The sequence below is a fragment of the Barbus barbus genome (assembly GCF_936440315.1).
Source record: "Barbus barbus genome assembly, chromosome: 47".
Lineage (NCBI taxonomy): Eukaryota > Metazoa > Chordata > Actinopteri > Cypriniformes > Cyprinidae > Barbus > Barbus barbus.
The window spans coordinates 5,989,174-6,015,061 of NC_136725.1; the positions used below are offsets into that span (position 1 = coordinate 5,989,174).

At 36.2% G+C, this 25,888-nt stretch overlaps 1 protein-coding gene across 2 annotated transcripts in view; it reads left to right on the forward strand.

Annotated features, from left to right (window-relative positions):
• Window positions 1–25,888, forward strand: part of strbp (spermatid perinuclear RNA binding protein) — a 96,953-nt gene that overhangs the window by 49,507 nt on the left and 21,558 nt on the right. For both annotated transcript variants that reach the window (XM_079410956.1, XM_079410955.1), the window contains exons 3-6: window positions 8,099–8,240; window positions 16,592–16,836; window positions 16,953–17,142; window positions 20,492–20,639. In XM_079410956.1, the coding sequence (XP_079267082.1) occupies window positions 8,238–8,240; window positions 16,592–16,836; window positions 16,953–17,142; window positions 20,492–20,639 (586 nt within the window). In that variant the 5' untranslated portion in view covers window positions 8,099–8,237. The remainder of the gene's footprint in view (window positions 1–8,098; window positions 8,241–16,591; window positions 16,837–16,952; window positions 17,143–20,491; window positions 20,640–25,888) is intronic.

Genomic DNA, 25,888 nt, shown 5'->3' on the forward strand with positions numbered 1-25,888 from the left:
TTTGAGAGATGCGAGGCATAGAGGACTTACAATAATGTACAGTATTTGAAAAATAATGTTTTTTTGAACAATAAAACATGTCAGCATATTCTGTTACACCAAATACACAAGATAATGATCTTTAAAAAAGCATTTGAAAATTGTGTAATTTTATGAAATATTATTGCAATTTAAAATAACACTTTTCTATTATAAATATACTTTAAAATGTAATTTATTGCTGTGTTGCAAAGCTGAATTTTCAGCATCATTACTCCAGTCTTCAGTGTCACGTGATCCTTCAGAAATCATTCTGATTTATAATCGATGTTGAAAACGGTTGCGCTGCTTAATATTTTTTGGGACCTGTGATACTTTTTTTCAAGATTTTTAGTACAGCGTTTATTCAATAATTTTTTTTTATTTTTTTTAATTTTTTTAAGAAATTAATACTTTTATTCAGCAAGGATGTGTTAAATGGATAAAAAGTGATAGTAAAGACATTGTTAGTAAAGATTTCTATTTTGAATAAATGTTGTTCTTTTTGACTTTTTATTAATCAAAGAATCAAAGAAAAATGATCATAGTTTCCAAAAAAATATTAAGCAGCACAACAGTTTCAACGTTGATCATAAATCAGCATATTAGGATGACTTTGGAAGGATCATGTGACACTACACTAAAGACTGGAGTAAAAAAATTAGTGCTGCGTCACAGAAATAAAATATATTTTAAGGTGTTTTAAAATAGGAAATCAATAGCAGGGCTCCAAACTGCGACTAAAATGGTCGCATTTGCGACCAAAAATATTAATTTGCGAGTGAAGTTTTTGCTGAGGTCGCCACTGGCGACTATATATAATTTGCATGAAAGGACTTTTTTCCCGATTGTTTTGCGCTCACATCTTTTGTTATGTTCACGTATTAAACTTACATAAGACGATGCGCATCAAAGTTTTACTGGAAAAGAGTTTCAAACAGTCCTCGTCTCTGCCGCACACAGTCTGCTGAACGCAGTGAGAGAGACCTGAAAGGGCCTGTTTACACCTGGTCACTTCATGCATTTTCTCTGATCGGATATCTATATGATTTGTTAAAACGTTTCCCCATTTACACTTGGCCACATAAATGTGTCTTCGCAAAACGGATATAAATCCGTTCTTCAATTCCTGCTTCATATGCAAATATAACGGAGTTCACGTCAATGAAAGCAATGGATAATTTTATTAATTATCAGCTAATTTCAATATCAAGAGAGCGCGCGGCATCAGCACTGGAAAGATAGGCTAGTCTCGCTACTTTTAATGAAGAAGATTGTGTGTTGAGCGTCTGCGGCTTACTTTCAGGTTCATTCAGTTTGCGCGTCGCTTGCTGAAGAAATACTCCGCTACTCATCCGCGGTGATGCTTGTTGCATTGCGCTGTCATATCTGACTATAACATGCCATATAGCCTATAAAACGCTCTCACACGTCTATTATTTTAATATTATGGGAGGAGTAAAATTACCATATGTGGTTTCAACAACCAGATGCATTTACACTTGTCCGGTCGATCTTCTTATCGAGATCTTAGTCTATATGCTGTGTTCTGTTAATGCTTCCTGTTATTTGAAGCGCACTTGCCATCCAGTAATCGCAAAAAGCTTTGTGCTGTCTTACTTTTTAATAAACAAAGTATCAGCTTTAAAATGCTAGGAAATTCAAATGATGCGGTTTGGGTGCTCTTTAATGCGGACCACAAGCGCACACTTTCGGTAATATAAACAGCAGTACCCCGCGTCCACACGGTCCGTGTATGCGTCCGGATCGCGCGAGCGGAGAGTATCGCACTTAATGCTCAGGCGCGATCTCTTTAGCACCTCAGTTAAAGCAGCAAGTGAACCCATTATATATTTCGATTTACTACTATAGTATGAAATGAACATGATCAAAAGGTAGGCAATAAGAAAGCCTATAGTACAACTTACTGAAATGTTTTATGTAAAAGCTCATTGTTTGAAACTGAGGAAATGTATAAAGCTTGTAAACATTGCATTGTAATACATTGACCTCAGAATAACCACTCAGTGTCCATAAACTCATCAGTCAGCTAGAAAAATAACTATAAAGAGGAGCGTTTTGCTATATTTATGCGCTGTTGCATATTAATATTTTTACTTATTCTGTTGTACATGATTCAACTCCTCCTATAAAATTGCATTTTACTAATGAAGAAAAACAGACTGAATGTGTGAAAGACGTGACAACATTTATATGATGCACTGCACTCAGTTGCCAAGTGATGCTTATGGTCCATGATATTGGTACAGATTCTGTGTAACGAACAATTCTTTGTGACTGTATATTTCAAGTTGTAAAAGACATTTAATTCACACTTTAAGTGAACCTTAGTCCCCCGGTCGACCTGATCATCTACAAGATGGATTAAAATGCTGATAAAGCCTAGAAAAGATAAGACAAACACATGACAAAATGATTGAAATGTTAAAATAGGGGGGAAAAATAAAATGATAATAATAAAATAAACCACTTTTATTCTGTGGCACCTAAAAAAATAATTTGGCGCCTAAGTTTTTCTTTTATAGGAGCCAATGGCTCCTTACTCGATTTTTTTGTCTGGAGCCCTGAATAGGCCTATTAGAAATTGCAATATTTCACAATATAAGTTTTTCTTTGTAGCCTATTTTTGATCAAATAAATACAGCCTTGAGGAGCATAAGAGACTCCATTAAAAACATTAAAAATCTTACTAATAATTCATGACATTGTGAAAAAAGTAGTAGTTTTTACCTTTTTTACCTATATATTATTAAAACACATTTCTGAAAATAATTATATTATAAATTATAATAATAAATAAATAATAATTACATTATAAATGTGTAAAAAATGTTAAATAAATGTTAAAAATATATATTTTCTTTATCCTAGACTCTCATTTTTCCCCTCATGTCTCTGAATTAATCCTTGGCGTCTCTTTTGAGTGAATGTTTATACAGGTTAAAATGGGTAAAAAACAAAAGACTTTTCTCTTCTCTTTCATCTGTCTGTTTTTTTTTCCTTTCAGAACGTCTTGTTTGTTGAGCATAAGAATAGGAAACGGTGATGGCTGTTTCTCAGTGCTGTCATTCAGCTCAACGTGTCGATGATTTGTTTACATGTATTTGAGCTGGAACCTTGACTTCACTGCTGCACAAATATAAATTAAACACCTCACAGTTATGAATTATGCAGCCACATCTAGAAACCTCCGATTTTGAATAGAGTTCAGCAAGCTTCATGAGAAGAGCTTCTTTGGCTTTCTGTGCATGTACATTTATTTGTGCCTTTGTCTGGGTGTAAAACAGGACTCAACCAGCATGTTTATCTGCAGAACACACTAGTGAGGAATACACAAGTATGGTTTATTCAGAAATTCAGTATTTCCTTCTGTAAACACTCTCAGTATAGAGGTGCGTTGAGGTCCCTATTAATAGACTTAGCCAAAGAGGTAAAAATGGCTCTGAAGTAAACATTTGCATGTGCAATGGTGTTTAAACTCATAGAAGCGTCAATACACAACTCCATATACAGCTGTAAGAATAACCCACCGGCCACCGATAACCTAAACATAACAGTTCCTACAGTTTCATTTCCCAGACTGATGGTTTGTAAACATCTGTTTATTGCACACGCCTGAGTCTTTTCCGCGGGAGCAGGTGCGGTTTGCCATGTGTAAGATTCATTAAGTGGCCATCCAATAATCAGTGTGCAGAGAAGTGTGGCGCTGATCTGGCAACCTCGTACTAATGAGACACCATCCGCCATGCCAGTGCCTTTTGCCTGCAGGCCAGAATGGTTTTCCTTAGAGGAATCTGGTTGGGTGTTTTGTAATGAGGGAGCACAAATGCGAACACAAGCTCATTTTGAGATTTTGGGAGTCTCTGGATGGTAAATAAATGGCAAACTTGTAGAAAACATCTGCTAGGCTCTGACTGAAAGGCGCTTTCGTTTAATACCAGCTTCTGTCTGTTGATTACCCTAGAGAAGAAATTAACAGCTTCCCTTAAAATGCAGAGAAGAACGAAAGAAAAAGAAAATGAATGCGTGTAATTAGTAGCGCTGGGGCAAAGATATGATCGTAACCTACTCCCCTCTTGAAATCTCTTTCTGTTTGCTAGATGAAAACAATGTTTTTCTTTACTAGCTCCCTGTTGTCTCAAGTCTCAGGTGGATTGATGTGTTTTAATGAGTTTTGACACCAATTCATTTAAATAGATAAAATAACTGCTGGTTATTAATGAATTGTGATAAGAAGTTCTGTTTTAAGGGTCATTTTTTGAACATTTTTTTAAGCTCTTTAAAGGACAATTTATAACAAAATTAATATCATTTGGTTATTCTTAAACTATGAGCACTTTCCTTTTCAGACATTTTCTGAAAGTAAAAAAAGTGTCTTTTCCCAGATCTCAATTTGTTTAATGATGGAAATTGCATTTTTTTAATTTTTGTTTATAAAATGTCTGACTCCTTTGTCTTGGTAAGACTAGCATCGTCTTCTAAATACAATTAAATGCTATTTAAAAAACATTCTGGGGGGGTGGGGGTGAAATTTAACAACTAGACTTGTTATCTGTTTTAGAAAAATAAAGAAGTTAAACAATTAAAAGAAACATCCAATTATGATTTTTGAGCAGTTATGGGTAATAAAAAAAAACTACTGTCAAACACAAAATATGGTGGTTATTGTTACCTCAAATTAAAACCACGAAAAAACCTTTACTTGAAATAAAATACATGTTTACTGAACTAAAATAAAATAGAAAAAAAACAATTTTATTTTACTTCAGCTGTTAACACTGCAACATTTACTTCTTAACAAAAACTAAAAAAAGTAGTAATAGGAAAAGTAACATGAAAGCAAAAAATCTAAATAAAACATGATTCAAAATATTAATAAAAACTATAATAGGTCGGTGCCGATAGCCTCGTGGGCAACGTGCCAACATATAGCGCCGTTGTGCTTCAGGTGTCCCGAGTTCGAACCCTGATCTCAATATTAAAACAATACTGACTGTTGGAACAATGCACTTCATATAAGCAAACAAACCTGTGTTATCTTTATCTTTCAGATTAATACCCACTCACTGAATTTAAGTCTCAACATTGTATGTTTGTTTATTCTCTAAACTTTTAATGCTAACAAATATACATTTATAAGTACTTTATTAAAAAGTTCAGCACATAAGGTACAGTATGGCTTACTATTTTCGTTTAAAGCCTGGCAGTGATTTAAAGGGTGGGAACCCCCCCCCCCTATTTTTCTGCAGCAAAGTGGGACTGTAATTGTTTTCGGGGCAGCGATGTCACCGCGGGCTATCTACAGACTGTCCTGATGACAGAATCCAGTTAAAGCCACCTCTCGCTCATGCTCTTCTAATACCTCTATTATCTAAACTGCTAGAGGGAACCAAAAAATGATTAAAGGATTGACATCAGGCAGAAAGAAGGTGAAAGTGAAGGTCGGTCAGGGGGGGCAGTGTTGAGAAATGCTTATCTCATTCTTTTCACTTGTTCCCCCCAAGCTGAAGGATGTGTCTACTTATTCATGCTGAAATACTGAGGTTAAATATCTTTTTCACAATCTGACCACTGCATGCTAATCGATGATCTCCTGCTGTCTTCATGAGCCCAAACTGAACCTCAGCTTGATGTATACAATTTTTCAGGATGCATTCATATTTAAGAATCATTTAAGAAAATTACCTTATACAGTGTTTCAAAAACATTTCAAAAATAATTAATGTGTTAACATTTATTCAATACGTAAGGGAGGGTTTAGGGACCAGTTCTTACTATTAACTATGGATTTTCCCTCAAACTCCTAATTTGCTTCTTATTAATAAGTTAGTAAGGTTAAGCTTACTGTAGGTATAGTGTCGGATTAAGGGATCTAAAGCCATTAATATGTGCTTTATAAATACTAATAAAGAGCCAATATGCTAGTAATGTGCATGCTAATAAGCAATTTAAGTTAGTTATAGTGAGATTGTAAAGTGTATTACTTGTGCAACTGATACCTTAAAGACTTTGACTTTTTATCTTTAGGCCTAATGTTTGTTTAAAATGGTGTAAAACATTTCTAAGACCTTGAATGCAATATGAACACAAAGAGTGTTTTTTAATTTAGTTTTTTTATACAACTTGGCATGTGTTTAAAATAGTGCTGTCAAACGATTAATCACATCCAAAATAAAAGTTTTTGTTTACATAATATATGTGTGTGTGTGCTGTTTATTATGTGTATATAAATACACACACATGCATGTATATATTTCAGAAAACATGATATATTTATATATTAAATATATTTATATATTATATAAATTATATGGACATAAATATATACATGTAAATATTTTCAAAATATATACTGTGTGTCTTTATATATACATGATAAATGTACACAGCACACACACATATATATTATGTAAACAAAAACTTTTATTTTGGATGCGATTAATCGTTTGACAGCACTATTTTAAAACTAGATCTTTTAAGTATTTTCCTTTTTCTTATTTGTCACTGAATTCACTGTCATTTCCATTTTATTTGAGTCACAGTTTGAGTTTTTTGGGGAAAATTGTGAGAAGTATTACTAATTGATGAAAACATTTAACTGAATTACATAATACGGTGATTCATTAATCACATTATCAATAATTACTGAGAAAACCCGCCAAATGAAGATGTTTCAAAAGCATTGTTTTTGTGCCAGATGAGTGCGGTAGTGAATAATCAGTAATTGGAAGTGGAAAGTCAATATAATATTTATTTCCATGTCACTGAACATAATGAAAGGATTTTGTTCGTCTGTTTGAGGTAAACCTCATGCAGAAATCTACTTGTCTTGTAATTATTGATGTACAGTTGTAAACTAGACAGCGTTGAAGTTTGTATACGTGCAGCACATTTAATGATCAGTCTAGTGAGGTGATAGTCATTTACATGTTTAAATGTTCGTCAGTTCAGGGCTAATGAGCTCCCTGAAAGGTCTGGTTTGGTATGCGGTGTGTTTTCAGCAGATTGTGACGCTGATAACGAGGCAGTGACAGCAGGGCCGTCAGCGAGCAGACTGTGAATGTCTCTGTGTGGACACACTCCACTGAATATTATTACAGAAGATCTGCAGGGCTGCGTTTGAGCGTAATTGCGCTGTTGGCAGCGGTGTGGAGTCCCTCACAAGATATACTTGTTCATCTCTTAAAAGGATGTCAAAGTAGAGGTTTGGGGTATAAAGGGACTCAGGAGATAAGCTGTGCCCTATTGAGCTACACTATTTCTTCCTATTCATCATTATCTTGGTTATGGATTGCTGGGTAATATGTACATTAGGTGAGAAGGTTTTATATGATATGCTATAAGCAGAGCCTTCAAATTATCTTGAAATACGAATGAGATCAGCTCTCTACCCTCACAGTTTTTGGATATTCTTAAAAAAAAAACAACAACATTTTTTGGCCTGAACTCCTTTTTTTTATAGTACATCTGTTCAGCTCTGAAAGCTATAATCCAGAGAATGAAATTATATTCCAGGGAAATTGCATTAATACAGGGAAGACATTTGGCCAGATAAGAAGGGATTAAGTGGAGTGAAAATTTACAGTTCAATGTTTGATCCACAAATTATGGTTATTGCCGCCACTCAAAACGATTCCGGCGAGTGTGTTGAGATGACTTTCACATTATAGCCATATTTGTCTTAAGCAGAGGAAGCACTTTGCAAGATAAGCCTGATAAACTGTCTCAGGTAAGTGATCTGTAAAACTAATATACATGCAAACACTTTGCTGTGTTGGGAAATAAACCGACAGAACAACAGGCCGCATCTCAGTTGTGTGGCAGCACCCAGATCATGAAATATGTATAACGTCCATATACTGCATTGCTCATTTTCAAGCAAAGAGTCACTGATACTTCCTGAGGGAAGCGTGTGTGAGGGTTTGTGATGCTACACATTTAGTCCCCTAGTTTCAATGCTGTTTGTCCATTTTGTGCACTAACCCTGTGTAATGCTAATAATACTAAAAATGCACAGGATACATCATGTAATTAATGTTGTTCTCTGTCTGTCTCGCAGGTTTTGTGCAGTCGGGCGCAGCGGGGGGACAGAGAGGCGAGCGCATGAGGAGAGGGTGTCCCGAGACCCCCGTCTCCACACTCCGCGCTCGCGCACACACGTTCACGGACACACCGCGCCTTGCAACCCTCCAGCCGCCATGGTAAAAACCCCTCATCTTCTGTTTGTGGCTGGTTAAGTATCGCACATGGTTGATGTCTAAATTGCGAAATCTCCCTTACACGTGTTTCTGTCCAAACTGCTCTAATCTAAAACCAGCCAAGATGTGATCGAGAAAATGTGATGGGGGTTTGCGAGAAAAAGAGAAAAGGGGGGAGGAGATCAGCATTTGATTAATGGCCCTCACCTCCGGCTTGTGGTAGCAGGGTCTCATGGGAGTGTAGGGCTGTGCTGTTTGAATTATTAAAGTCTGAGAGTTGGGGGGAGGTTCATAAATAACCCAACGTAATGAGCGCCCTGCTAGCATGTGCTCTATTGCTAACCCAGTTTTGCCGGGGTGACCTTGGATATGCACACGTAAGCGCGTACATGCATAAATACACAAGCGCTTTCCACTTCTCTCACTCTAGTGGCTTTCTGTGTCTTCTGTGTATCTGTATTGATTTATTTTGCACATAACGAGGTGACCTTCCTGGTTTCACTCGACTTCCTGTCAAACTGTGGCCAAAGTGGCAGAGCCCACAGAAACACATACACACACACACACACAAAATCTCACTAACACACACTCTGGCTGTGTGTCAGCTTGACCCTGCACTATGCCAAAGAAATGGACTTTTAGGGGGAAAAAAATGTGCACAGTGCTCTTATGCAACGAATGGCAGTCTGAAAATTAATGCACAATTCTGAGTATTGTGTTTTTGGCTGATAGAAGGGTTCTGTTTTTTGTTGTTGAGTTCTGTCGAGAGCATTTCTTGTGTAATTTTGAAAATGATTTTGACTCATTCCTCAGTTTAAAAAATGAGCAAACATTCTGGACGTACAATGGAAGTAAAGGAGGTAACACAATACATGCTAAAATGCATACTTTTTAATATATAGTCTCAAAAGATACAACATGATGCAATTTTACCAGGTGACTTTGTGCAAAATTTAATTAATGAGGTCAACAAACAACCTTCTAAATAAATAAGTCAATGTAAAAAAAAAAAAAGAAAATCTGCAAAAAAAAAACCCTTTATTTTATAAGCTCTGGAATTACATAACCACTGCACAAATTTAAATTTAGACCATTTTAAAGCCTAAATAATACTAATTTTAGGGACAAATTTAAAAGCTTTAACAAAAATACAAGGTTCATGTTTCAGCCTTTTAAGCACTTTCATTGTAAGTGGCTTTATGTAACCATGTTTTTACTAAAAATTAGGAACGAATAAAAATAATTTTCAGTGCTAAACAGCAGCATGTCACAAAGGGACCATCTATGCAAAGCATGCACTGATTGCTTGCATTTCTGTAAACAAGATGTGTGTATATACACATTTGTAAGGTGGTGTTCCCCAGGCCTGTGTTCTGGGGCCGCTTGAGATTTACACACTTTGGGCATCAGAGAGCTGCTCACTCACACCGTCACAGTCTGTTTGTGTCAATTTCATCACACATTCACATGCACACACACTCATCAAGAAGACCTGCATCAGTCAACAGCTGTTTGTGGTCAGCTCATGTCTATGCCTATGAGTCTATAATAAGTAGCGGCAGAGCTTTGCAGATCATTGCCTGACTAGCAGACATTTTAATTAGGGGCGTGTAATTAATTTAATACTGAACACTGACCTCAAATATACACACAGAGACAACAAAACATGCCAGGACCCCTCTTGTGGTTATTTAATATATCTGATTAGCAGAGCAAGAGCCATAAATACACATTACTGAATGCAAACTTTGCTACAACACTATTATTTTTTAAGTAAGCACTTCCAAATCCACATGCCCCCTCAATTTTAAACGGCTTGATCCTTCTGTGTGTGTATGCCCATCGTACTCCATTCGATTGAGATCTGTTTGTCTTAATGTGTCCCCAGTGTGCCATTCGTTAAACTAGTGGTTTAATGAAACCCTCCATTGCTTGAATGTACTTTCTCTCTCTCTCACACACACACACACACACACACACATGCATGCTTGCTTTTTCTTTTTCTCACTCTGCCCCCAAGTGTCACAAAACCATCCTAAATTAATGTATTCAGGATTCCTTTTGGGATTTTTGTCATAATTTGGAATGCCTCCTAAAGGATGCTATTAGAATCTACTAAGAATCAAATAATATCCTACTCAGTGAGAATCCAATTGTTCTGTTAACCTCTGATTAGTTCTTATTAAGATCCTTTGGGACTGGTTCCAAATTACAATAGAACTTCCACTAACAAGTCTTTGCTTTCCTTTAGGATTTTCTGAGCAGGGAATGCATAACGCCATTCAGAATTTCTACAGCCTTAATGTGCAGATCTTTAGCAATATTGTTAGTATGGTTAGTATCAGTTTTTCACAACAAACAAAAGATTTGGTATAGAAATTTTGGTTTAGAAATTGCTGGAAAATTTAGCAAACAAAGGGCAAGTAAAGCATTGAATTAAACATATAAAATATATAAACTGAAATTGTTTTCTTGTAAAACATACGTTTTATTTGCAACTTTTATTTCTTTAAACAGTGTAGGCATGTTTGGACTTTTTGTTTTTTTATTCTTTCAAATTCAAGTTCACTTTTTCATGCAGATGTGCTTCCTCTAGGCTGCCATTGCATTGTCCTTTTATTCAAAGTTCAAGGGATAGTTCAACCAAAAATTTAAATTCTGTCGTCATTTACTCACCCTTAAGTTGTTGGTAGCCATTGACTTCCATAGTATTTTGTTCCCTACTAAGGAAGTCAATGGCTACCGTCAACTCTTTGGTTACCCGTACTCTTCAAAATATCTTCTTTTGTGTCTAACACTCATACAGGTGTGGAACAACTTGAGGGTGAGTGAATGATGATATAATTTGTTTTGGTCATCAAAAATAACGATTCAATTATGGTATTGCGATTTGTTTTTCGTAGCATGTGTTTTATGAGGTAGTTGAAAATACCGAGCATCATTATCGGTGCGTACCTACAAAGTGTCTTTCTATCCTTATCCATCCATTCCCTCTGTCTCTGGTGGGATGTGTGATTAAGATGCTCCTCCTTAGCTATTTTACACTCTTTTACACTTCCCAGTATGTTTTACAGCCGCTCGCAGGCGGCCATTAGAAGCGCCTCATAAACCCTGCGCACTGCCTTTTAAATACTGGCCCGATGCCATCGAGAGGCCACCTCACCGATGCATCTTTATATCCCAGCCACCCGCTGCTGCAGATACCGAAAGACCCTGATCTACGCTCGCCCAGGCTGCCTTTACTCTTCTCAAACATGCGTAGTTTGTCTAGCGGTGTCAAAGTGCTCACTCTGCATCAGGCTAATTGATCAACTCCGCTAAAGGTTGCAGCCTTCAAACATCAGCGCTTTGCACTCGACAAACAAGCCCGGCTGTCTGGTAGCAGCCGCCAGTGTAAAAATGTCACTTGGTGAACTCCGATTGAAACAAATGAATCTTGTTTTTCCTTTCTTGCTAGTTAAACAACAGCTGCCGTTCAGAAGATGGATGCACGGTGTCGTTTTTATGTCTATATTGCGTGAAAGGTCACACCCCCCGGGGACTGCAGCACTGCTGATGTAGCTTTGATACGCTATTGAGCAGGTCTGCTGTCGAATGGAGAAATGCTACAGGAAGAGTGAGGGAATGAAAAGACAGCATTGGTATTGAATAGAGCTGAAATCATAGAGATTTAGTCCTGTGAAGGATGATGAATGAACTGATAGGAAGTTTTGATTGGTGGTAAACACCTACCTTTTTTTTTATCTGACGTAGAGTTTTTCTGTATTTTGCTGCATGCATGCCGGAAAGAGACTACAGAGACTAGCTCTCAATGCACAAAAATCTAAAAAAAAAATACATTTTATTGGTTTTACGTAGTCTTTTCAGTTACTTTTGGTCATATTGAAAATGTGCTTCAAAAATAAGTAAAACAGCTTAAACGTGAAACGGCTCCTGTGATGCATCTAACTTCTACATTACAAAAATGATAATGTACAGTATTATAACGTACAGTAAGAAATTGGACATTTATTTTCAGATTTGCTAGCGATTGTGCTACTCTTCAAATGTTTTGGGTCAGCAGAATTGTTTTTGTAATGCATTAAATTTATTGATCATACGTGTCAGTAAAAAAAAAAAAATCTGTTATTAAAAAAAAATCTATATTTTAATGCTGTTCTTTTGGCATTTCTATTAATTAAAAATCCAAAAAACACAGTTTCCATATTAAGCGTTAGTGTAAAATATTAAGTGTTTTTCAACCAAAATAAGCTTAAATAATGCTGATAAAATTAACATGGCATCACAGGAATAAATTACATTATAAAATATATTAAAATAGAAAACAGGTCATTTAAATTGCATAATATTTTACAATATCACTGTATATCTTTGAACAGATTTAAATGTGTTTGAGGTCCCCAACCACCGGGAGAACGTTCGGGGGGAAATGTGTATAGATATGATGCTCTGTTATTTATTTTGCATAAATGATTGCTCTAATTATTCTGTATTTTCGTTGTATGCTATTGATATGGAGACGCAATTTGACGACTTCATGTTAAATTAGTAAATAAAATATTGTTCTGATCTGTCATATAGGCTATTAGGGCTTAAACAGATCGCAGTTGATCTGTGATATACGGACCAGCGCTCACAAGAATAGAGACATGTTTCAGACAGCGTGGCATACCAATTTGTTTCCTCTTTCATGTATCCTTGCGTTTAAGATACATATGCATGGGGGTTTGCGGTTATGTCGCAATACTGGAAATATTTCTGTTTTAAACCATAAAGGCGAGCCGATTGATATCACACAAGCAACGTGTAAACTTTGCGCAATAGTTATGCCGGTGAACGTCTTAACTTCTGTCATGCAGAAAGTGAAAGTAAAAAAAAAACCCGCTGCATTAACAGCGCATATTCTCTCAGAGACGACAAGAGACGAATCTACTTCAACATGTGCTGATAACAGTATAAATTAATAGACCTGTTTAAAGACCCAATCCACAACACACCCAGACACCCCCCCACCCCCAGTCCGCGAGATTTTTTACGAAAACGTAACCGGTCCGTGTTGGAGACCGGTTACGTTTGTTGGAGACCCCTGTGTTAGATGATGGCTAAGGTCACCTAAATTTTAAAATAGGTGATTTAAAAATAAATAAATAAATTGATAGAAATGCAAAATGTAAAAAAAAAAGTAAATGTAAATATAACTTGTTTGCTTGTTTTTATTGTAATTGTTATAATTGTATTTTTTTTTTTATTGTTTTTGCCATGAAAATAGCCTAACAGCATTAAATAAAAATATACTACTACTACTGATAGAAATGCAATGCATTTCTCAATTTTTAAAAAATAAATACTATGTAACGTAGTGGCCAAAGCTTCCTTTTGAAATGAATCAATTCTTTAGACTGAATCCAAGAATGTGCAGCTCTTTTAACAAATTAATGAGCTAAATAACCATTTCTTTCTATATAAATTGATTAGTGAAGGGAATTTGTTACGAAAACAATGCTTTGATGGCTGAAAAGAGATGTATAGAGATATAAAGACTCATCCTCTTTAAACGCTATTAATTTCATGTTTCAAAATGTTATGCATCTTAACCATTTATGAAACTATCCTGTGTTTGCATTATCTCTCTAATTAACATTCGCATACACTGTAACTAGGAGCAAATTGTGTCAAGAAAGATTAATTGCAGTGAAGTAGTGCTGATGAATTGTAGGAGACGGTAGATGCAGTTTTGATTAATAAAGCGTATTTTTCGCACAATTACTTTTAAGAATATCATGTTACGACTTCAAAACAATATTAATATGCTGGGAGAATTGTAAACTAATGCTTTTGAATGTTAGCATCGCACATACCCAGCCTCGTATCTATGGGTTTTCATAGACGGAAAGTTTGCTTGGTAGCTCACGGAGTATGGAGCCGTACTTAGCAGGCGAGGAGTTCCGGTTTGAATCCTGTGTAACGACAGTTCGACAAAACTGTTCAAATCTGCATAAAAGGAAGTTGAAATGGCACGGTTGCATCAACAAATACGTTTTTATACCAGTTTTGCATTTGTTAACACTATCGGGTAGGTTTAGGGTTGGGTTTGGTGTAGGGCATATTTCCATATTCCCCGGATATTTGAATTCTGAACCTCTGTAGTATGTACCTGTAGCAACATAATAAAAACACAGCAATACGTACCTATATCAACATAATAAAAACATGCCAGGGTTCACGCATTTAACCTGTATTTTAGTGCCACTCAGTGGACATTTCTCTTTGAAACTGCGGCGAAACGTGCAGTAAGGTACGTAAAACGGTGTCGCACAGAAAGTGCACAGAGGTACGTATTTTTATGAGACCAGGTTGTTTAATAGCTGTTATCTGGTGCACCAGTGTTTTGACTGAACCCCTGACCTCTAATGAAAGCAACAAAATACATAGAGAACATCCCGTTTTAAAAGTTAAGTAAAACTAAAACCCATAAAAAATAAGCACTTGAAATAAAATAAGCTTTAATGTAAAAAAAAAAAGCAATATTAAAGAAACTAGTTGCCAACTTTCCAAAGCAACATTTCTAATTTAATTTAGTTTTAACTGAAATACTAAAAGAACTAAAACTAAAGAAATAATAAAACTATATGCACATTTAACATAAAACAAAGCAAAAAACATATACAAATGGCAAACTTTAAAATGAAAATGAAAACCGAAAATAAAATATAAATGAAAATATTAGCAAACATTATAATAGTCAATGCTGTTATTTTAGTGTCGTTGAGATACTATTGTTGGTTTTGTTAATATTTTGAATTGGTTTTTATTTTTGTTTTAATTTTTAATGTGTGAATGTTGTGTTTTTGTGATTTTTTTATTTTTTTATTAATTTGTTGTTTTTAAATGTTTTCATGTTTTTTTTCTAAAATAAAATAAGTTAGTTTTTTCAGTTAACATTTATTTTATTTTATTTATACAGTATATTAGTATTTTATGTATAAGTAACAACATTCTTTATGGTTTTAGTTGTAGTTAACTATAATAACTGTCAGTGATACTAAAATAACACTGTTATGTTGTTAGTTGCATTATTTTCTGATCATTATTTTTCAGTACAGACCTGCGACTCATTTTTAGGTCGCGTCCCACCACCTTGAATACTAATGCAGGAAGGATTGGGTGGTTATTAGATCTAGTCGTGAAGCGGGGGGTGTTACATGAGAGATTGACTGAAGGTGAGAGACTGACGGTGACTGATGAAAGACTGAAGGATTGTGGGTAAGCGGGAGCGATGTCTGATTAGAAGAGGTTGTCGGGTGACTGTCGCCAAGCTCAAATTGATTTCCACCCGTGAGGATGATGTGTAACACGCTGACGCTCACAGACACAGGTTAATACAGCGTGTTCCCGGTGGCTCGGGTGTGACATACGGCTTTGGACACACATAAGTGAACTCTGTAGATGTTACTTCTCTAGACGTTTGTTTTGCCATCAAGGCAAGCAGAGGTGAGTTTGATTGATTAAAGTTTAATCTGCCGCTGAACGCTTCGCTCTAACCTTGCACGTCTGTCTCACACGTGCACTTTACTTTAGGAGATAAATTGAAGAAGTCGGCCAAGGTGATCTTCACAAGTTGTTAACATAGCAGAGTGTGTGTGTTTGCGTGTAGCTCACCTTTATCAGTGTTACTGGTATCTCGTTTCTGGCACTTTCAACCTGTGCAAATGGAGAAATAAATTAAATTAAAACACTTTTTACATTTTAAAAATTGTGAAATATTACTACAATTTATAATGACTGTTTTCTGTTTTAATATATTGTAAAATGTAATTTATTCCTGTGACATAAAGCTGAATTTTCAGTATCATTACTCCAGTCTTCAGTGTCACATGATCCTTCAGAAATCATTCTAATATACTGATTTGATGCTCAAGAAACAGTTCTTATTGCCATGTTGAAAATAGTTGTGCTGCTTCATAATTTTGCAGAATTATTTGATGAACAGAAAGTTCAAAAGAACAGCATTTAACTCAAATAAAAATACTTTGTAACATTATAAATGTTTTTACTATCAAATATGATTAATGGTCCCCAAATGTTTTATTATTTCCATTTTATTTATATATATATTCAATGGATTTACGTAATTCAAAGACTGGGTTCGGGACAAGGCCAAAGCTAAGTGAATGATTGTAAAAAGTTTACAAAAAACTTGTAATGCGACTTTCACAGAAGAAGTCGGTTAATTACTTAAAATGAACGTCTAAGACAAAGTTGTGCGCACTCTATTCATTGCATCTACAACTACAAGGTTATGTATTGTTTCTCACTACACTGAATCAAGCTAACAAGTGTTTTCTCTCCATCAGAGGTCCATTCGGTCGTTTGGGAACGATGACCGTCACGTCATGGCCAAGCACTCCACCATCTACCCTTCATCTGAGGCCCTGGAGGCGGTACAGAGCCTTGTCTCCACCGTGGAGCGTGCCCTGAAACATGTGTCTGATTGGATGGACCAGACTCAAGCCAGCCAATCAAATCAACCAAATTCATCCAGCACACAGGAGGAGACGACCGAGGCCAGTGCGGACGAATCACCAGAAAGCAGCACAAAGTGAGTGCATGCTGGGAAAATAGACAGATTTCTGCTAAAAAGCTGCTTTTGATTTATTGGATCTGTATATTGCACATCATTAATTCGGATCACATTGATGTTGTGTGTTGTCTCAGCGAGGACAGCAGCTGTAGTAGCGGTCCCAGTGAAGGACGGGTGTTGTGTGGCGTGATAAGGATCGGTCTGGTGGCCAAAGGCCTCCTGATTAAAGATGACATGGATCTGGAGCTGGTGCTCATGTGCCGAGAGAAGCCCACCAAGACACTGCTGTGCACCGTCTGTGACAACCTCCCGCTTCAGATCGAGGTGACAGCACACACACAAACTACATGAACTACCGAAATACACACTGACCACACAACCTCCTGTACTGCGGGAGTTTTGATCTGCTGTGGATAAAAATATACACCCAAAAGACACTTTCTTTTTATTGTTTGAGTTTCATCTGTTGAAAGACTGCACTGCGGTACACTGCAGCTAGTTTTCCCTGAAGAACAAGAGATGCTTGCTTGCCACTGACCAGTTTTTATCTGGATTTAATGTGTTGTTTGCTAACAGCCAAGCATATTTCATGTTAATGCACTCGTTAAAATATGCTTGTAAATGTGATTTGTTACCAAATTGATCTTGCAATATTGCTGCAATTTTTCCTGAAATGAGCTCAACGGCTTCTGAAATTTCCATTATTTGCAATACATAAATACAAATGAAAAAAAATGTATATCACCTAAAACTATTAAATATCATGTTTGTTTATTAAAATAAAGCTGAAATAAAATAACATTTACATATTAGATGAAAAACTAAGTACTGATGAAGATGAAGTTCTAAAAAGCTAAAATAATAATAAAATAAATCTAAAATAGAAATATTTTTAAAAAACGAAATACAAAATGACAAGCACATTAAATTACTAAAACCTAAACTAAAATTAAAAATGTAAATAATAAAATTAATGGTATAATAAATATGATTAAATATTATATATAAATTAGTGCTGTCAAATGATTAATCGCATCCAAAATAAACGTTTTTGTTTACATAATGTGTGCGCACTGTATATTTATTATGTATACATAAAGACACACACATACAGCATATATTTTGAAAATATATACATGTATTTACATGTATATATTTATATTCATATAAATTAAATCATATATAAATGTTTAATACATAAACATAACATATTTTTCTTAAATGTATACGTGTGTGTGTGTGTGTATTTATATTTACATAATAAATATAAACAGTACACACACATACATATATTATGTAAACAAAAACTTGTATTTTGGATGCGATTAATCGTTTCACAGCACTAATATAAATACTTATAAAACAACACTGATTTCTTTTCACTTATATCAGTTCATGCTAATAAAAAAAAATGTTTTCAGTAATTAATTTAGTCTGTGGGACAAGAACGGGACAAGTCTCTATGGGACAAGACAGTCTAGAGGGTTTAAAAGCAGAGAGCAAAAATGTGAAATGTGCATTTTTGCACTTATGAATTCTGACATAAAAAAATAGAGCTATAAAGCTGTAATAATTCTGCTGGTTCATGCAGATAAACTTTCAATTTTGTTCATGTAATTCCTATAAAAGGAATTTGCTCCATGTAAACAATAGTTATATATCATCCGTTTCTGATTTCTTGCCCTTTTCATATGTAAAAATGTTTTTTACTGATATTATGTGATTATAACAGGTCAGTCAGTGAGTCTATCACGCTAGTCTCAGTTTAACATATATAAACTTTTCGGCACTTTTTCAGCATGTATAAAGTTTTATGACTATGTATTTTATCTGATACTACATATTTGAATGTATTTTACTCTGCTGTAGTCATGAACGCATATGTTTTGAGGAAAATTAAACATTGCAGATTTCAATACAGAAAAATTGCAACTTCCAAAACAGACCTGCTCTATTTATATTCATCATGTGTAATTAATATAAACCTGCCAGCAACCAGCTTCCCTAATTAGACACTTAGGACAGGCCAAGGGAACGGGGTGATCAGCGGTGACCCAGTCTGAGCCTCCCACACACACAACAGACCCCAGACACAAATCCCATTAAAGCAGACCGTACTGCCAGCAGGTCAAGTCTCCGTATAATGGATCTGTTCTTAATGGAAACGGCAGTAGACTGCTTTACCCTACTTGCTTCCGCTTTCTCTCTCTATCGTCAGAGCCCTTACATCAGTGATTGAGTGATAGACGTGCACATTACCTGTCTTTAGCAGCATGTGAATGCATGAAGGAAATGCGCTCTATATAGCAGTCGGCACACACACACACGGGTCACTGCAGTGGGAGATGTAATTGATCTCTGATTTACATGAAAAGAGCAGGCAGATTGAGAATGTGTGGCTGGAATTAATTGAATGGATTACAGAGCCGTCCCCCACATCAAACCAGATTACATTAAACATTAAAGCAAGCATCTGCGCTGTCTAGGTCCCACTTTATAATCTGGTTTGTAAATGTATTGCGACCAGCTGTGGCCATGGGATTCCAAAGACTTACCTACTTTGAATCAAACTGGACAAGAATGGAAAGGTTGTGTTCTGCACTTTTAACTCTGTTCTGTGGAACGTTTATTTGTTCATTTCTCTATCATCATTGTATTTCATTGCATTATATGTTTTGAAACTACAGAGCATCAATCATAAAATTAAGCATTTAAAAATCATCTTACGAAGACATTACTAGGAGATGTAGAGTGACAATTGATATTAATATGGAATTTATGTAAGTAGTCTGGTATCTCTGTAAGATCTCTGAGCCATAAAAGCCTGATGCTCAAAAACAAAAAAATTGTCTAAAGGTTAAAAACAAAATTAAAAATAATAATTTATATTGAGGTGTCTTCTAGCAAAAATAGCCACAGTTTAGATTTAATTTTTAAAATTAACTTCTTAATTTTTATTTTTATTTTATTTTTTAACATGACTTCTGCATGTTATCACGGTTTCACCACATGATTATAATGGCCAAAAGAATTTACAATAATGATATTATGAAGATATCAATAGACGTTTTGCAAAAAAGGTTTATGTCGGTTGTCAACCAGTGATAAGATGCAATATCACCACCTAAAATAAATTGGAGTGAACCATTTTCATAATATTATTTCATAACCATTTTCATATTTTCATAACTGATTTTCACGCTTGACCCTCTAACACTAGCTCTATCTATTCTATCTACTTTTTATCCTTTTTATTTATTATAAAAAATAAAAGAAACCTTGCTATTTGTATTGCGTTAGACTAACCTGAACTTGTCACAGCACTTATATATTGTTGCTCTTTTAATGCTCTTCTATTACCCTTGTTGGTAATTTCTTTTGGATAAAAGCATCTGCTAAATTATCAAATGTAAATGTACATTTTCATATGTGTTTTTAACATGATATCAGTGTTTCATCTTTTAAATATGGTCATCGTCAATACTAGTATATAGTGAAACCCTTGTTTAGTGCATCAAATAATTTTCAAATAACCCAGCAAGAAGTTTAATTTTTCCATGATATTATCCAGTTAAATAGATCACAACTATACCCTTCTATAGAGCTAAGTACAAGATAATTCATGCTGTATCATCTTTGTTTGTTTTTGACCTTTGACCTCTGACCCTTACAGAAGCTGACAGAGGAGAAGTATGAGGTACAGAGCTCTATCCCCGAGGCCGCCATCTTGGTCTGCACCACAACAGACCCCAAACTCACGCTGAAGGTGACGCTCACCTCCCCGCAGATGAGAGACGACGACGACGAGACGGAGGAGCAAGGTTTGTGCCTGCATGTGACCAACGTTTTCCTCTTCTTTTGCTAAACAGCAGATGAGGGAGGGGATGGATGAATGTGTTTGTGTGTGTGTTAGTGATGGTCCATTAGAAGAAGCTTTCATCTCTTCCTTACTCTGTATCCAGAACACTCTCTCAGGGCCACACACAGCGCTGGACTCATCTGTAGTCTAAACACACAAACACACACACTCACACACACACGCACGCACGCAGAGCTGATTCGGCAGCAGGTTGAGTGGTCTTCGTGCTGTCATACTCTTGACCCTCAAGCCACTCACAGGAGGTGCTGGAAAAGAGTGGGAGGAGCATAAGAGAGATGAAAGACACAGAGCCGTTTAGTTCTATATTGGGACATTACGGAGTGGAAACCAAATGTTTAGTTAAGAACAATGTGGGGCGGGATGTTCATCCATATTACATACTTAGGGCAGTAAGATCAGCCCAGTGCATTTTGGGTACAATTTTAGCAAGGGTGCCAGGTGCACATGCTGTTTTCACGCCTTTCATCTGTCGGTTAAAAGGATAGTTCACTGATAAATGAAAATTCTGTCTTTATTTACTCACCCTTATGTCGTTTCAAACCTGTATGGCTTTCTTTCTTCTACAAAACACAAAAGAAGCACTTGTTAATTCATATAATGAAAATCAATGGGGTCCAAAAGCACACTGAACCCCAATTACTTTCATTGCATAGACAAAAGGACACACATTTGTCAAAATATCTACTTTTGTGTCCACAGAAGAAAGTCATACAGGTTTGGAATGACGTGAGGGTGAAGAAATGATAGTATTTTAATTTTTGGTGAACTATCCATTTAAAGGGGACCTATTATGCCCCTTGTTGCAATATGTTATAGAAGTCTCATGTGTCCCCAGAATGTGTCTGTGAAGTTTCAGCTCAAAATACCCCATAGATCATTTATTATATAATTTTGAAGATGCCTATTTTGAGTGGATGCAGAAACATGCTGTTTTAGTGCATGCCTCTTTAAATCCTGCCCCTTTTCCAGAACAGGGCTGTGCCTTTACAGCTCCTACCTCAGAACCTCTGCTAAAAACATTTGTTTGGTTTTTATCATCATGTCTATCGCACTGAAATCATGTGTTTTAAACCATATTAGTTTAAACTTCTGATATACGGTTTTCTGAGAACATGCATCCAAAGCACGCAAACAGAAAGCAGCTGTCACATGACATGTGAGTAGCCTACTAAACTAAGTTCTCTTTCATGTCTTATTGCGCTTAAACTGTCAAATACACACAAGTTTACAGGTATGTTAAAAACACACGAGTCACAAAAACAGTCGGTTATGTCTGTGAAGATAAACAGCTGGGAAAGAAATCACATGTTTATATTAGATCTGTGTGGGAGCAGTGTAATATCCAGTAAATAAATCAATAAATCCACCGCCCTCTCGTCTCCTCTGAGACTGGGACTCTAAACAGTGTTCTGTGCTCATCAGTGCAGCCGAAGACAGAACAGTTTGCATGCTTTGCTCAAACTTTCGCCATGGCGTTAGAAGAACTGCTACACCGCTGTCGCTTGTGAAAACACAATGGCAGTGCTGTTGGTGGAAACTTGCAGTTTAAAGGGGCGGTAATATTATAATAAGATCCTCTTTCTGCATCAAGTGGGGAGCGAAATCTCACACGCTCATTTTTTCACAAGCTTGCAGAGAAAGGCTTACCAAAAAAGTATTTACTGGGTTGTTCTTTTTCATGTTTTCTGGGTTGGTAGAAGCACCGGGGACCCAATTATAGCACTTAAACACGGAAAAAGTCAGATTTTCATAATTGTAACCTTTGTCACTTTCCTCCTTTCACTCTTTTTTTACTCTTGACATTAATATTAACGTGGGAAGTCAGATTCAGCTTGCCGTCCATTAGCTCCGAACACATGAGTGAAGTCGAGATGGGAGTGTGTTATTGGAGTTTTTGGTGCCGTGACCCGTGACTGATCGCATTGACAGCTGAAGTGGTTGCATCTTTAAAAGACGGCGTATAGGCTGTAACTATTAGAGCTGCACCAATGCTCTCTCCCTCACACACGTACACACTCTCATGCACATTCTGTCACTCTGTGCAAATATGCAAATGTGTTGCCAGTGAATTGGAGGGGTGCAGCCCGGCTGAACATGCTTGAGTGCTCATCCGTTACAGTGGCAGTAGTAAACCTCAGTACTAAAGAGGAAGATAGAGGTAGATGTCTTATTAGCGTGGCCTTCATGGAATTCCATGAAGTACCACAGTTTTCTGCAGAATTTAAATGCAATAATTTGTGCCTTAACTGTTTTGAACACTTTACCATTTACCACTTACCTACTGAACTAATAAACAAAAACATAGAAATCTGCATTGTTAATGATTAATGATCAATTTTAATGAATTTTTAAGTAAAAATAAATAAATAATAATAATAATAATAATAAATGAATACATTTTAATATTTAATATTGTTCTATATATCAAAATTTATGATTATATTAAAAACATTCTAAAAAATCAATATTGTGTTAAAGTTATTTAAAAGTTATTAATTTTCAGCATTCTATTGATCACCTTGCTCTCTGTTGATATCAGTATTTGGGAAAAGTATTTTAGCTGACTACTAATTATTTTGTGTGATTGATTTTTGAAAAATCACTACTGCAAAAAATTATTTGCATTGCATTAAAGGAACACTCCACTTTTTTTGGAAATAGACTCATTTTACAACTTCCCTAGAGATAAACAGTTGAGTTTTACAATTTTTGAATCCATTCAGCGGATCTCCGGGTCTGGCGGTAGCACTTTTAGCTTAGCTTAGCATCGATCATTTGAATCGGATCAGACATTAGCATCTCGCTCAAAAATGACTGAAGAGTTTCGATAATTTTCCTATTTAAGAGTCTTCTGTAGTTAAATCGTGTACTAAGACCGACGGAAAATGAAAAATTGCGATTCTAGGCCTAAATGGCTAAGAACTATACTCTCGTTCTGGCGTAATAATCAAGGAACTTTGCTGCCGTACCATGGGCACAGCAGGCGCAATGATATTACGCAGCACCTGAAAGTAGTCCCCAGCTAGATCATAACTAGTTACTTTGCTGGGGACTATTTTCAGGCGCTGCGTAATATGTACGCAATGGTACGATTGCGGTATATGGACTCACATAGATGGATTATTTTGCTGTGAATATTTGTTTGTTTATCAGAAGAAAGGGTGGAGTATTCCTTTTAAAGGGATAGTTCACCCAAAAATGAAAATGTTGTCATCATTTACTCACCCTCAAGTTGTTCCAAACCTGTATGAGTTTGTTTCTTCTGCTGAACATAAGACGTTTTGAAGAAAATGGATAACCAAACAGTTCCTAGTCCCCATTGGCTTCCATAGTATTTTTTCCATACTATGGAAGCCAATGGGGACCAGCAACAGTTTGAGTAAATGATCGTAGAATTTAGATTTTTTTAGTGCACTTTAAAGCCAATATGCCTTAATCTCATTCTCTCTGACACAAACAGACTCATTTTCTCATGGGTTTGCTCACTCTGCCATCCTGTTTGATGTAGATTGTTAGAAGTGGGGGGAGGAAAATGAAAGAATGTGTCCGAGTTGAGGAATCAATACCTGTGGCAGCACACACCTCATCCATCTAGCAGATGTGTCAGATGTGGCCACTGCCCCTGGAGTGAGGGATGACCGATGACAGGAGGGAGGGAGAGATGGAGCGATGAGTTGTAGATCACGACAGGAGCACCTCGTATTTTTCAGACCGGGTCAAGGGCCCTGTCCCGTTGAGAAACGGCTCAATCTCAGGACTGGCCCGAATGGGCAGTACTCATCAGCTGGTGCACAAACACACATGCATAAATGACAGACAGACACACACACACACACACACACACACACAAAACAATGTAATATTAGAACATTGCTGGGTTGTATTTCAGTTCATAAATCAAAAGAAAGAAAGAAAAAACTGTTCTTTATAAAGCTTGTTTTAGGATCTTTTACATTGTGACATTGTTTATTGACATTTAAGCACATTTTCCTCTCAAATACTTTTTACAGTTATGCATACAAATTATAGATTTTTTTTTTTTTCGGTTTAAAGTACATTTTTTAAGTAAAATATTAATGCACCATGACAGAATTTTTTTTTTTTATGCCATACAGTTACAAGAATCACACTTGAGGTCATGACAGTAGCTGTGTCGCATTTAGAAGGATGCGTCCTCCGGAAGTCTCATTCGAAGGGTGCCTACGTCATCGAGGCTGTCTCATTTCAGAAAAGCAAGTGGGACACTCCGAATGCGAACTTCGATGCGACCTTCTTTCACAGGAATTCAGAGGATGCATCAGGTGTATCCTTCGCTGCTACAGATAACCCACAATTCTTTGCGTCGAGGTAAACAACCGTCGTTAATTTGAAAAATGCCGGCGCCGGCAGATGTACGCACAAGCGCGGTGGTGTTTTCAACTTAACTTAAAGTACCTCCAGTAAAAACGGATAAACTTTGTTCTTAATATCCTCCTCCTTTTTTCTCTAACAGATGCCTGTTGTATGTACGCTGCAACTCCTCAAACATTGAGCAAAATAAAACAAGTAAAAGCATTTTTTTTTTTCAAATTACTTTCCAAATTTTGAAATAATTTTCCTTCATTTTAAGTAGTGTGAGAGCGCAACGATGATCTAAATGTGTTGGCAAATCAACGTGATACTTCCTGTTTCCTTTTCCTCCCGTCCTACGAAGGCCGTCTCATTTTTAATTCTAGGTTGAAGACACTTCGTTACGCATCCTACAGAGGATTCGACCTCCAGAGGATGCATCCTTCTAAATGAGACACAGCTAGTGTCTCCGAATAGTCTTAAAAAATAGGCTTAGGCTTTTTTTTTTTCATTTATTTATTTTTGAAAAACAGATGGTTCCAAAAGTCTATATCGCAAATCAGGCATTTAGTCATTTTTCAGTTCAGGTTTTTTGTTTTGGTTAAAATGTAACACAAAAATATCAAATAAATGACTATGTATATATGTATGTATGTATGTATATATTTAACATTTATCTCATTTTGAGTATTTGTAAGGTTTTGGGGAGATAAATGGTGGACTGATGTTGATTTTTGCGGTATGCGTGTGTCATTGATTAGAGGGTGGGCTAAACCTTTCTATCACTCTGACAGATCTTCCTCTTTAACCCTCCTCAGCTGGGCTGCTCTGATTAAAATCCAGAGAGGAAATATGAAAGAG